Source organism: Cetorhinus maximus, chromosome 12 (assembly GCF_964194155.1).
Source record: "Cetorhinus maximus chromosome 12, sCetMax3.hap1.1, whole genome shotgun sequence".
Taxonomy (NCBI): domain Eukaryota; kingdom Metazoa; phylum Chordata; class Chondrichthyes; order Lamniformes; family Cetorhinidae; genus Cetorhinus; species Cetorhinus maximus.
Genome location: NC_135890.1, coordinates 8,237,630 through 8,249,656, shown reverse-complemented (window position 1 = coordinate 8,249,656; position 12,027 = coordinate 8,237,630). Strand labels below are relative to the sequence as shown.

At 41.9% G+C, this 12,027-nt stretch overlaps 1 protein-coding gene across 3 annotated transcripts in view; it reads left to right on the top strand.

Moving 5' to 3' along the window:
* The window catches only part of sfmbt2 (Scm like with four mbt domains 2), a 197,387-nt gene that overhangs the window by 79,080 nt on the left and 106,280 nt on the right, over window positions 1-12,027 (top strand). For all 3 annotated transcript variants that reach the window (XM_078552971.1, XM_078552973.1, XM_078552972.1), the window contains one exon: window positions 5,781-5,878. In XM_078552971.1, the coding sequence (XP_078409097.1) occupies window positions 5,781-5,878 (98 nt within the window). The remainder of the gene's footprint in view (window positions 1-5,780; window positions 5,879-12,027) is intronic.

Here is a 12,027-nt window from a genome sequence, read left to right as displayed (position 1 = left end):
GGGCACAACCACCTGAACAGCCAGCAGATGGTCTTGTTGCATAGGGCAGCATAGCACTCAGTGAGTGACAAACTTTTCATGCACTGCTCCTAAGATATCCAGAAAGTATATTTGTGGCCTATGGACCTTGTGGAAGCCCCATGAGAAACCCCCTCAATTGTTGATCCACCTGTTGCTGTTGCTCCTCTTCTCCGTCTGTAACAATGAAGCAGGAATGGCCCCCAAAGCTGTGAGTGTGAAAGGCAAGAATAAAATCAGAAACAAGCAAACTCCAAGCTCAGAAATCCTGTGAAAATCCAAAATGTACAATAGCACAAATTACTATGACCTGAGTGTCTACACTTAAATGTCACTTTAAATCATGCTTCTTGCCCTCTGAAACTAATCATGCTAGGTTTTATTTAGCACATTGGCATGACAACAATTTTTTGTGTTTAAAAACTTGTCATGTTCTTCATGACGCCATGGGACCCCACTTTACATGTACTATTAACTTTCTTATCCAGCGCTTTACCAACTGGAATTCCCCAGTAACCGGAATTTTTGACAGCTCAATTTGTTTTTAAAGCTCATCATTTTAATTGTTCAGATAATGCATTCTTTAAAAAAACTAATAATAACGTTGTAAATCTGCAGAAGTTGTTCTTAGGTTTTACAGTGAAATTATTAAATGATTGGGTCATTTTTGGTTATTGTGCCTGAACAAAGACATACCACACCCGGCTCAATTTTTCCGTCAGTGAGCAGGGGGCTCACCGACGCGAAAATGATGCAGGATGTCATTGGGGGGAACCCTCGACGTCATCCCGCCCCATTTAAATCTTCAGGAAGGCGGGGACACAGCGCGATCAGCTGTCCGCCCGCCGACCTGTCAATGGCCAATTGAGGCTATTGACAGGATAATTAAAATAATTAAAGGATCTGCCCGTCCAACCTTAAGGTTGGTGGGCAGGCCAGGAGCCCCGGCGGGCTTCTGAAAAAACAGAACACCGGCGGGATGAGGTTTCATGTAGGTTTTTAAAAATTTTGTTAAAGTTTTTGTGAAATTTATTAACATGTCCCATCTCGTGTGACATTGTCACATGAGGGGGACATGTTAATGATTTTTTTATTTTTCTATTTTTAAAGTTTGAAAAACTTTCAGTGATCTCCCTGAGGCAGCACTTAGCCTCAGGGAGATGTGCGCACTCTCGCATTTGGGGAATCCCCCCTCCGCCCACACAGGAAGCACATAGCGCTTCCCGCCAGACGTCACACTGGGCGGGCCTTAATTGGCCTGCCCACTTAAAATGGCGGCGGGGCCCGCTTCTCTGGCGGGGATCGGCTCCCCGCCCGCCGGAGATTGGGTCGGGCCCACCCACCCCACAGGCAGAAGGTTGGCGGGCAGGCTGGGAGCCCTGGCGGACATTCAAAAAAGTATGAAACCTCATCCACGGGCGGGATGAGGTTTCCTGTAGGTTTTTAAAAATTTAATTAAAGTGGTTTTAAAAGTTATGGACATGTCCCAACTCATGTGAGTGCCACATGAGAGGGCATATCAGGGAATTTTTTTTTTCAATTTTTAATATTTTTTACAATAGAGCCAATCTCCCTGAGGCAGCACTTAGCCTCAGGGAGATGAGTGCGCTGTTTCGTGCAAAAGAGCACACTCTCGACTGAGGGATTCCCCCCGCCCACACGGAGCGCTTCTATGCGGACGTCACGCTGGGCGGGCCTTAATTGGCCCACCCATTTAAAATGGCGGCATGCCCCCGATCGGAGGTGCGTCTCCACACACCCGCTCTTCAACTCCACCACCACCACCACCACCCCCACACCCCACCCCCCCACCCCCCCCGCGATGGGGGAAAAATTCTGCCCATAAAGTTGTGCTCTCAGATTATGTTTGAATGGAGCCTTTCAAATTTGCAACCTTTTTGTGGATTCCAAAGCATGACAGAGGGCAGACAGAAAGACGTGCAGTTTGATGCTCCATTTTTGGGATATTCCAGCCTAGGTTGAGAAAGGTGTTAGGTGTAGGCTGCCTCTCAAACAGCGCTGCGGGTGTACTACACCACTCAAATTGCAGCGGTTCAAGTAGGTGGCTCAACATCATCTTCTCAAGGGCAAGTAGGGATGGGCAATAAATGCTGGCCTTGTCAGTAATGCTCGTCCCATGAATGAATTTTTAAAAATTGCTTTCCCACAAAGAGGAAAATAGAAAAGTTGCCACAGAGGACTCATTTGTATCTCATAGAAGCCAAATGGAAGTTTGTTGCCTACCTGATCCCCTCAAACAGAGTTTTGTACAGGGAGAGAAACTATAAGAAATCTACTTTGTTTTTGATAGCATTTCTCATCTAAACTAGAGTTGCTTTAAAATTAACAAAACTCAAACCGGGATAGAAAGTGAAACATAAGTGTGGGGATGAAGGCTGAAAACACAGTTGAAGAACAGGTTTTGAATGAGGGAGAGGTTGCAAAATGGAGGAATTATGCAATGTTCTAGAGAACAGGGATGAAGACCATTGAGGGGTGAAAACAAAATTAATCACTGTGGGAGAGCGAGAGATGTGGACAATGCATAATTGGAGCAGATTGTTGAAATACGCAGTGGCCATTCCATGGAAAGAATTGAAGATAATGTGCACTGATGTAGAGCTTGGTAAGCATGCACTGACTGGGGCAAGAAGACTATTGATGTCCTGACTAGCGAGAAATAGACAGGAAATAACAAATTACACTGTTAACCATGGCTACGTTGGTAGCACTCTTGCCTCTGAATCAAAAGGTTCCAGGTTCAAGCCCCACTCCAGGGCTTGAGCTTAAAATTAAGGCTGACATTCCACTGCAGGGTGTCAGGGAGCACTGCATTGTTGGGGGTGTTTTTTGAATGAGATGTTAAACCGAGGCCCTATCTGCCTGCTTGGGTGGATGCAAAAGATCCCATTCTGCTATTTCAAAGAAGAGCAGGGGAGCTTTCCCTGGTGTTCTGGTCAATGTTTAACCCTCAATCAACATGATAAAAACAGATTATCTGATCATTATCATATTGCTGTTTGTGGAGCTTGCGGTGTGCAAATTGGCTGCCATGTTTCTGACAACAGTGGTGACACTTCAGATGTATTTCATTGGCTGTAAAGCACTTTGAAAGGTCCAGTGGTGATTAAAAAGCATTGGATAAATGCATTTTTTCTTTTCATTTGAAGATGTGTTGTGGAGGTTAGAGGATAAGTTGGACAGCCATTTCGTATTATGGCAAAAGCAACTAAAAACATGTTTTTGAATAACAATCAAAAGGTGTCATTTGAAAATGCAAACTGAAAGTAAATTTTAGGGCAGCATTTTCCTGTCGGTGAGCTGGAGGCGGGACCCGCTCACCGATGCATAAAATGACGTGCGGTGACATGGGGCGTGCGTCCCGACGTCACTGCGCATCATTTAGATTGTCAGTTCGGTGGTCGTGCAGCCGACTTGGCTGCGTGCCCGCCGAACTGTCAAAGGCCTATTAAGGCCTGTTTGAAAACTAATTAACTCAACTTAATGAGCTGCCCGTCCAACCTTAAGGTTGACAGACAGGCGAAGAACCCAGGTGGCCTTTGCATTTTTCATGAAACCTCATCCACGGGCGCGATGAGGTTTCATGAACTGTTTTAAAATCATAAAAATTTATACATTATTCTTTGACATGTCCAAGCTCACGTGATAGTGTCACCTGAGGGGACATGTTTTAAAAGTTTAAAAATCCTTTATAAAGTTTAAGACTGAAACAAATCTCCCTGAGGCACCTTTGTGCCTCAGGGAGATCTTTGCGCTCTTTCATGCGCATGTGCGAAAGAGTGCAGGGAACCACTTAGGGAATCCACTCCCCGCCTGCAAAGGGAGTGCATAGCGCTTCTGGGCGCGCGTCACAATGGGCTTGCCTTAATTGGCACGCCCACATAAAATGGTGGCGCGGCCTCGACCGGGGGTGCCGATCGGGTTCGTGCCCGTCCCTGCACAAACCCCCCCTCCCGCAAGTGGGGGGAAGTTTCTGGCCTTAAGCATTCTTTGAAGAGGTTTGCATATTAGATATAATGAGTAATATTTTCATGGTGTTTTTTGTTTATAATTTTTTATCTAATTCTGAAAGCATTGATACTCAACATCAATCTCCACTATCCTATAGAAAACTGATTAATTAGTGAAGTGGTTTCTTAATGTATAGTTATTGTTAGGTTAGAACATTGAATGAAGTTAAAGATTGGTGATAATGGAGTTAAAGAAAAATATTTTTATCAGCTCAAATCCCATTTTATCGGCACACACAGGGCTGAATTTTATGGTCCTTACTGGCGCTGGTTGGGGCACATAAAATCCTGCGGGCAGGTGCCTACCCCTGCTCCCACTGCAGTTATCCTGATGTTGGGGCTTTGCAGGTGGCACACCCATCAGTGGGTTAATTGAAGCCCCAAGTGGGTAATTAATTCCCACTTAAGGACCTTATCCCACTGTCGGTGCTGGGATTTTACCGGTGTCGAGAGCAGTCCACACCAAGAGCCCAACTCAGCAGGTTTACCTGCTCAAGCTAGTGGTGGGCAGGGATTTCCTCCATCACAGGCCCCCTGGACACATTGGAGGGTTGTCCCTATGATTCCCTGCCCTTCCCCCATCCTTTCCCCACACGCTCCCTGCCTTCCCCCTGTCTTTAGCCGTGGTCTGCCAACTTGGCACCCAGAGAGACCCCTGACTCACCTGCTGAGCTGAATCCAGCACAACATGCCTCCTCTCCGCTTCGCTGCAGTATCACCAGTGGCCACCGCTCCTACTGGCGCTGCGTGTACTTAGAGAGCTGTCAATCTCTTGATTGGTCAGCATTTCTCTGAAGTGGGTCTTCCTGTTCCTGAGGACCAGAAGTCCCACCTCGCCTCTCTTAATTGGCAACCTAGTGTGTAATGATAGCGGGGCAGCCATTGTTTTACTGGGCGGACTCCCCCTCCTGACTTTTTAAGACTGTGGTGCCATGTAAAATCCAGCCCATAGATTTTGTACAACTATTTCACCATTAAAGAAAAACATGCAATTGTGTTTATATCCATCTTCCATTTTAATTTACTACACTTTTTATGTTGGGTTCTCTACTGATGACTCACTGCGTACTTGGATTGATTGTGGGTTACGAAATGAAATTTTATATTTTCAAAGGATGATGAGAGAGTTATAATCATTAAGGGATTTGGAAATGCTGAAATCTATTACATTTTCCTTTCGTTTATAGGACCTGGAAAACCTATGAACCTGCCATTTGGATCCAAAACTTTAAATCTTATAGTTGGAGACAATTCTTTCCTGGTTCATTGAGCTCTAAATACTCCGTATTTAAATACAAAAATATTGAAGTGCAGGAACATGCTACATTTCTTAAAAGTAGCTAATCAAAGTGCAAAATAACATGTCTTAATCAGATTTGGCTTTGTATTGCACTGTTTAATCTAGATCAACTTTCATGTGTCACTGGCTTTTGGATTTTACTTCCTTGGTTTCAATATGTATAACCTGTGATTCACTTTTTTGATAAAACTTAGAGCTCAATAATCTCAGCTGCAAGTTAACCTTAAGTTTTAGTGACATTTCTCAATTTTAGGCTTAAAAAGTTAACAACTGCTTTCTAAGACTGGAAATCAAATGTCAGCTTAAAGCAGTGCAAAAAAAAATGTGATGGATTTAGAAGTTGTGAATTCCTGTAAGTATTTAAAATTGCTAGAAAACCTTGTAGACTATGGTGACTTGTTGATGTAAATTCTTTGTGGGCTCCTTTCCAGAAATCCAGGCTCTTAAAGGTGATACTGAATGGAAAGATGCTCTTGAAAAGGCTCTCTCTGAAGCTGAAAACTTTTCATTGCCACTGGAGGTGTTTAAGGTAATTATTAATTTAGTCCTCTAGATTTACACAAAATAAACCAATGCATTTGGATTTGCTGTTTAAGATTTCAAAATCCATTCAAAATGATTTAACTTTACAAATTAATAAAATAAAAACATATCGTTTTGATGTCAGGTCAAATTTTGTTTATAGGCTTAAGTGCTGCTCTGTAACAAATGCAGAAAACCAGATAGTGCAGAACATGGCAGCCCAAATATGGGTGGGTGAATTCAAACACCCTGCACACCAATTAATTGCTGGCATTTGTGCCCCAGCAACACTGGGCAAAAGGAAAGCCTGTGTATCCTTTGCATAAAACATTGCTGAGGTTGGGTGGAGATTTAAATTAAACAGCACCTTGGCCTGTTGAATTTCACACGCACCGGTTTTTAATATAAATTTAAAACTTTTTTAAATTTAGGAGGATGGAAGCAGTTAAAGTGTGAAAAGGCTTGTTTGGTGTTAAATACTGGCATAAACCAGCTGGTCAAATGGTCTATTTCTATGCCGTAGCTTCTATGTAAAGACAATTCCTCCCACTTTCCAGCCCACAAAATAATAGAGTTGGATAATGTGGTACAGAAAATCATAGCTGCTATGGTTGAGTGCTGTGGCCTATCCACTAGGGGACTGGCTATAACATCACAAGCACAATCGGTAAATACTCAGTCACTGCTTTCTATGGTGCTACAGGATCATATCTGGTGAAACATTCCCACCCACTTGATCAATGCTGCTCTGCTTTATATCTGCGTATGAAATGATAACCTAAGTAGATTGGTGAATGACATGGTGGTTCTAGAAAGGCTAATAGGACTCAAACTGAATGAATTGCCAGGGATGATATTTAAAGGGCTGAGAGACTAGAGAGAAAATGTGAGGCACTGGCAATTATCATGAGAGGGTCAATTGGCATTGAGGTACATGTAGATTAAAAACAGGTTCCTGTGGTGTCCATATTCAAAAAGGGCAACGTAATATATATGAATATGACTTGCATTTATATAGTGCCTTGCACAGTCTCAAAATGTCCTAAAACATATTACAGCCAATTAAGCTCTTTTAAAGTGTAGATACTGTTGAATTGAAGGATATACAGCAGCAAATTTGAGTGCACCAAGGTCCCACAAATGGTAATGACATAAATAGCCAGAATATCTGCATTTTTAGGTGTTATTTGAGGGATAATGCTGGCTGGGGCTCTGGGAGAACTTGTCTGCTCTACTTTGAATAGTGCAGTGGGATCTTTTACAATAATCTTAGAGTTCAGGTGGGGCTTTGTTTTAAAGTCTGACCTGAAAATGGTGCCCTTGACTGTCAGACTAGATTATTTGCTCATGTTTCTGAAGTGGGACTTCAACTCAGTGACCTTCTGACTCAGAGGCCATGATTTTAAAGTGATGGCAGGTGGGGTGGATTGGGGCAGAGGTGGGTATATGTGGCTGCAGTGTATGCAAGGCCCAAAGTGGGCAGTGACCCTGGGGTGTCCAAAGACATGAAGGCCCAGGCAATCTAAATCTTCTTTTGGCTTCTCCCATTTTACTTACCATCGCCGCAATGCTGGTTAATCATCTTTCACCATTTTCTCCTGTCAGTCACCTGTTCTTCTTCCAAATCTGCTGTGTTTAAGTCTCTTGCCACCGCATCTTTCCATCTGGCCTTAGGCCTCCCTCTTCTTCTCCTTCTTCCTGGCAGTCCCATCTCCGTCACTCGCCTCAACACATTTCCTTTCTCTATCTCTCTCCGCAACAGATAACCATACCATTTTAATCTCCTCTTGGCTACTTTTTTCGATGCTCCCCCAATCTTCACTGACCCCTTGATGTACTGGCTCTTGATCTTGTTCTTTCTTGTCACTCCACACATCCATCTCAGCATCTGCATATCATTCATATCAAGTTCTTGTTCCTCTCTTCTTGATGTCCTATAGCGCAGAAACTTGGGCAACAAGGGCAGTATCGCATGTGTCTTCTAGATTTTTCCTCTTCAGTGTCAGCGTTATTTTTCTATCCCAACACTCCACTGCACTTCTCCCAGCTGCCATCCCAATGGATCCCTCCCCATTTATCTGGGCTTGGGATCAGTACCAATACATGCTGGCTTGCCTGCACCTGTGGCTGGGTTGCCTGACCAATCTTAATAGCCAAGCCCTATTTACGTAAATTTTCTCTGACTCTGATCCACTGTCTTTCTGGTGGGTAGAAGAAGGAATTTATGTGGCTGATGACTGTAGCAAGGAACCTGCAGAATTTGTCCCTGCCAGTCAGGCAAGTGGTGAAGGGGGAGGGAAATCAGTCAGGTAAGTTGCTTACCTCCAGCACAATGAGGAGCTGGAAACCAAAGTGGTCTTTGGAAACCTGTAGAATGTGGTTTACCTTGACTTCCAAATGGCCTTTATTAAGAATTCCACACGAACGGTAATAAGTAAACTCAAAATTGTGGGCAGTTAGGATAAGTGGTCAAATTTTCAGATGATACGAAATAAAGTGAGGCACTTAGCAGACAGCTAAGAAATCAAATGAATTGGACAAAGTATTTAAGTGGATAGAAGAATATCTGTTGCAATTTAAATTTGCACAAAGGTAAAGCAGAACAGGTGAAAAGAAGTATACATTAAACTTTATAGAGTTCTGGCCAATAACAACAACTTTCGTTTATATTGTGCCTTTAATGTAAGAAAATGTCAGCTGTTTTACAGAGCGTTTTTTAAAAATTCATTCATGGAAGGTTGGCGCCGCCAGCAAGGCCAATATTTATTGCTCATCCTAATACAACTGAATGGCTTACTCAGCTATTTCAGAGGGCAATTAAAGGTCAACCATATTGTTGTGGGTCTGGAGTCACACATAGGCCGGATAACGTTAGGATGGAATTTCCTCCCTTAAAGGACATTAGTGAACCAGATGGATTACAATAATTAAGTAGTTTCACGGTCACCATTATGGAGACTTTTTTTTCCCATATTTATTTATATAATTAACTGAATTTAAATTCCCCAGCTGCTGGGGTAAGATTTGAACGCATACCTTTGGATTGTTAGTCCAGACCTCTGGATTACTAGTTCAGTAATGTAACCTCCATGCTACTGTAACCAATATACCCAAGAGCATGGTCAAAGAGATAGAATTTAAGAAGAGTCTTAAATGTGACGAGAGAAATGGAGACATGCACAGATTTAGGATGGGTATTTCAGAGCTTAGGGCTTTGACAGTTGAAGGCACAACTAGGACGGGCAACAAATGTGGCCACACCTGTGACTCCCACATCCCATGAATTAATCTTAAAAAAGGTGATCCTGTGCCCTGTGTATAGCCTCTTATGAGTCGTGTCCCTCTCAACACCCTCAACCACCATCCTCACCCTTGCTGCGTCCTCCTCTATGGAGTTTACTTTTTTTTGTAGTGTTTTGATCCTGGACCAGACCCCAAGTTTTTGGTATTATCCGGTTAGGGACCAATAACTTTTTGTTTAAAGTGGACAAAATTTAAGATTCAAGACACTTGCAAAGAGAATAAAACCACAAGATTCCATTGGTTTTGAGCAAACAAAAATAAACTTTACTATACAAAGTCAGAAAGATAAAACAATTTACAATATCGATCCTATATTCTAACAATCATAGTTTAATATGAGGTACATATGAATTAACAGACAAACTGTGGTCAAACACATCACACTGCACAATAAATGGCACATACGGCCAAGATTGATTGCACAGATTTCTCAACAATCCACCCAGACATCAGTAAACTGAGTCAACTAATCTCATTTGAAACTCTTTCAAGAGGGATTCCAGTCTTCACCTTTGAAGATTTTGCTTTGGAATTCTCTCCAAATGTTGTTCCAAATTGGACGGCTTCAAGAACTGCCCAGCTCACAGGGTTTCAGTCTTGTCTCCTGAGACTCGGCTCCTCTGGATTCCCGAGTATGCACTCGAGCACAACTTCAGCTCTTTGGCTGCGCAAAGCAGGATACTGCTGCTCCAAAGGGTTACCTTAGCCCCAACAACCTGCAGCACGGATTCACCAACCTTCTACTACCTTCTTCAACCGCCGGGGCTTCTCTTGAGCCCCCTTCGACCGCTGGGGCTTCCCCTGTGTCCTCTCCACTTAAAGACCGCTAACCACCACTCTTTTTCTCTGCTTGGAGCCTCTTTCTCTGCTCCTCTGTCTTGCTCCCTGCCTGGGACACTTCTCGACTACGGTGTTCGCCTCTCAGTCACATGATTCGGGGTTTTGTGCCGTTTTTCCTCTTTTTTGACGCAGTTATGCCACTGTTAAAATGGCTGAACCCTTTAACTGCTAGATTGTGCATGCGCCACTTACTCCCGGCCCCTGCATGTGCAAAAGACCTGAGGTCTGGCAGGACGTGGAGTTCCCAGCCTTCGCTCTTGATGAGGCACGTCTGGATTTCTTAACAGTGGCTAGATTGAGTTCTCGTGCTCGTTCTACCAGCAGCCATCGTGTATATGGGAAAAAAAACTACATATAGTTGTAAATGTAGTTTCTTTCTTTCTTGCAATTTATTTGCCATGTACGTGTTTGAGGTTACCTGGACAACATCCATAATTCACTTAACTCACGGACAAATGCAAAAGTAAAGAGACTGTTTAGGACTGTTCCAGTTAATGGATTGTGACTTTAATTGACAGGAAATGGAATATTAATTGGCTTATCAGCAAGCCAACTAGGATTGTACAGAGCATTTTAATTTCACAGTTTGTGTTCACACTTTAACATGGCATAAAGATAACCACTCTAATCAGGAAACCAGCCACCAGTAGGAAGATTTTTAAAAACCTCTTTATTACAAAGAATATAATAGTTTTAAATGTTATCGGAAAATGTTTTTGTTTGCTTCTAAAATGAAACTTTTCATGGTCCTTATTCTGGAATTTTTCTTTTATGCCACAGTGGCACCCTTATTATCTGTGCTCTATTACCCTCCAGAATATTTGCAGGATCAAGTCTTTCCTCAAAATATTGTCTAGTTTCATAACCTCTTATGTTGTTTGTATTTCTTTTTACTTGGTAAATAAAGCTACATTTTATTATTTACATTATACTTACCTTAATTCCTGTGTTGTGAGTATTGCAGCACCAAATGTGCATGGTCATATAAGAATTCTTGATTATCAGCTGTTTTTTCTTATCCATGAGGGTTCTTCCCCTTTATTAGTGGATGGATAAAAGGGGTCCCACTGAATCTGATTATTTCATTTAATTATTATGTTGATGTACTAAGTTAGTAAAATAATCAATTTTGCATCTTATATGGGAAATGACCTTCTAGCACTGAAGCACTGAAGATGTGACCTTTGAAATTCGTATAGAAATTTATCTTGGTGAAATAAATTTTAAAATCCTATTCTTTCCTGCATTTGGCTAATTGATGAGCACTAATATTTATTGAGATTTTAAAAATGCTTTAAAAGCTAACCTAAAAGTGTTTGATGTACTTATGGGCCCATGGGAATAAGCACTTTATCAGCTGCCAGGGCATTCTTCGATTAGATGCAGATAAAGTCACAACATAAAAACATTATTGCACAAGTAGCACCGAAAAAGATGTCCAATAATGGACAGCTGGGATTGAGTTACAGGCAATTACACAAATCAATTATGGGTGCATGTGTGGGGGAGGAATTCAGGTGACATTATGAACTGAGTGTAGATTGATTCATTAGCAGCTGAATCTTGTGTTTCTATTTTTAAAAATATTATTTTGCTCATTTGTAAAAACTTATTAATTACGACATATGTAGAATATACTCAGGTTATTATTGTTGAAAAGCTTAATGAAGCTTACTTTATGAACAAACATAGCAGTCCTCCTGTACTGTAGCACCATTGTGCTGGTGCTTTATATCTGTACAGGTTAAATGTTATACCGTATTTTTGATATCAATGAATACATGTTGCCAATCATGTGATGGAAAAGTTTCCAAGAAATTGAATGACTGTAAATTTGTTTAATGTGTGAGAGACTGTAACTCTTCTGAAAATATGCAGTAAATGTTGTAGTTGTGGTTAGAGCAAGAATACCATTGCAGCAGTTGTGTTCTGAATGGATTTTATTGCCTTGCATTTCTAGGAATGAGTAATAACGAGAGGCCTTTGCAGAAAATCTATTCAGCTTGCCAATCT